We start from the raw sequence: 2500 nt of genomic DNA, 5'->3' as shown, positions 1-2500 counted from the left end.
GAAGGTATGAAGGCAAATTTTAGTGGTTTTGATACCGTGACGTTTTCAAACCGCGGTATACCTTCAAACGGTATACCGCTGCATCCCTACCCACCAGTGACGCAGTTCCACCCTTGGTTCAGTCCCGTTCGTTGCGTTACAGTGTCACTAAGAAACTAACTAACTAACTAACGGGACGGACTGAAGACTCATCCATAGTCCCCCAGTTGGTGGGGGACAAAAAAAAAGAAAAAAGAAGAAGAAACAGAGAAGAAGGGGCGGGGTCTAACTCACCAGCCACAGTGTCTTGCCGGCAGGTATCTGCACAGTGAGGAAGACCTCGTGGTCCGTCACGTCCAGGATGATCTGGTTCTCTGACACCAGGACGTTACGGCAGCCGAAGGCGTGCGGACAGAAGGAGGCGTTGGCATGTCCTGGAGCGCGAGGAGACACGGAAACACCATCTATAGAACTCCTCTTTCAATTCACTATTTAACCACATGTATCACAACAAGATCAGCTGACAATGTTCTGAATGTTCTAAAGAGGAATTCAGGAACTTTGCCCCTGAGGACATTTTAAATCACACGTTGTTTTTAGTTTACACAGTACCTCTACTCTACTTCTACTTGAGTAAAATATCAGCAAAGTAACAGTACTTCTACCAGAGCAAGATATTGTAATACTCTCTCCACCGCTGCTCTCACCCTGCCAGATTCGCCCCCCGTTGATGTAGACCTGGACGGGGTAGGAGGGGTGGAGAGGCTGGTGGTAGTGGAGGATGAAGACGTAACGGCCCAGGGAATGGACACGGGTCGAGTACACCGCTGCATTCTGGGTAAAGGAGAGAAGACAGAAGGTGGGAGTGATGAGAAAGAGAGAGAGAGAGAGAGAGAGAGAGAGAGAGAAAGAGAGAGAGAGAGAGAGAGAGAGAGAGAGAGGTGGTGGAGAGTGTTAAAGGTGTCAGAAACATCTCAACAGCACACGTTCTGAGCTTTAGTCAAAGCAAATTTGACTCCAGTCTCTGTGACTTTATCTCAGCATGATGGACTTGTCTCTCTTCTTCTGTGGTGTTCATACCAGTTAAGATCGACTGGTCGGGCTCTTCTTCTGTGGTGTTCATACCAATTAAGATGGACTGGTCGGTCTCTTCTTCTGTGGTGTTCACACCAGTTAAGAACACATGAAGTAGCTGAATATGAGCATCAGTCCAGACTGCAGTTTGTTCTGCTAAACTTCCCAAGCATGAGGAATCTGCATCCCTCTCATTACTCTATATAATGTCTTGTGTTTCAGGGTGTGTCTCATTACTGTATAATAATGTCTTGTGTTTCGGGGTGCGTCTCATTACTGTATAATAATCTCTTGTGTTTCGGGGTGCTTTGCTGTAGTTGGTAGTGAAGTTCACCATATTTCTCTTGTTCTCTTGGGCCTTTCACAGCAGAATGCACATATATTGCGTGAGGTAGAGCACAAGCTTCCATACCTGCAGTGTGTCCAGTCTGACGTGCTCAGAGTTGTCCGCCGCGTGGGGAGGTCTCTCTCCCCCGCTCCAGGCCGCCTGGTCTGCCTGCTGCCCAGACAGAGGAGGGGCGGCCGGGGCCGCGGCGAGGACCGGCTCCTGAACGGACGAGCCCTGGCCCTCCTTCAGGACCAGGGAGTCAGAGGGAGTCTGGAAGCGCGAGGGGACACAGGAGGAGCTGCAGAGAGAGAGAGAGAGAGAGGGAGGCAGGGTTAGTCAGGAGCTGTTCACACATAGCATTTTCTCCCCAACTGCCAGCGCCATTTTCTCATTATTATTCTTTTTCTTCAGGACAACCTGGACTATCATGTATACTGCAAGGACATCACATGAGTGTAAACGTTGTTATATATGCAAAGACTAAACGTGGCCTATAATGATGCACTACGACTGTTGTTGCGTGTCCCTAGATGGCACAGTGCCAGCCAGCTGTTTGTCAGCGTAGGTATACCTACATTTAAAGCACTTTTAAGAAACCTCGTGTACAGATGTATGTGTCGTCTAGATGAGTCGATGAACAGTGTTATTGTGGCTTTAATTAATCCTGTCAAAACCAACACCAGGTTCAACTCAACCATGTGGCAACATTGGCGAAAGAGCCTCTATGTATGACTGTAATCTTGATATCAAGGTCTGTTGTTTTTATATTTTTTCTACGTTTTGTATTGTATTGTAAGGTGTTATGTTCTTGTATGGACCTTCTTAAGTGTCTGGAATAAAGTTGAATTGAATTGAATTGAATATATGAGCATAAAGACACACAAAAATCTCACAGAAATGGATTCAAATCTCACAGAGGACAATAATAATAATAAAGGTTTTTGGCAATTGAAACTTGTTCTCCCAAGTCTTAGTGATCATGGGGGGAAAAACATTATAGCTTGCACACATCAAAAACTATTTACATTTTTCACAAAGAAGATCTTTCATTTTTTCACCCAATAATTGATTAAGTCTCCAAAAGGACCCTGTAGATCAAGGATGGATTACAAAGCTTCT

General features: G+C 45.8%; 1 protein-coding gene across 1 annotated transcript in view; it reads right to left on the bottom strand.

Annotated features, from left to right (window-relative positions):
- The window catches only part of LOC310770736 (laminin subunit alpha-5-like), a gene marked incomplete at both ends in the record, with an annotated part of 130019 nt that overhangs the window by 50265 nt on the left and 77254 nt on the right, over positions 1-2500 (bottom strand). Inside the window, 3 exons of the mRNA XM_083663454.1 lie at positions 274-413; positions 687-813; positions 1466-1679. Of these exons, the coding sequence (XP_083519580.1) occupies positions 274-413; positions 687-813; positions 1466-1679 (481 nt within the window). The remainder of the gene's footprint in view (positions 1-273; positions 414-686; positions 814-1465; positions 1680-2500) is intronic.

The sequence above is a fragment of the Poromitra crassiceps genome (assembly GCF_964638095.1).
Source record: "Poromitra crassiceps genome assembly, contig: HAP1_SCAFFOLD_205, whole genome shotgun sequence".
NCBI classification, from domain to species: Eukaryota; Metazoa; Chordata; class Actinopteri; order Beryciformes; family Melamphaidae; genus Poromitra; species Poromitra crassiceps.
The sequence above is the reverse complement of the archived record's forward strand: the minus strand, read 5'-3'. Positions and strand labels throughout refer to the sequence as shown.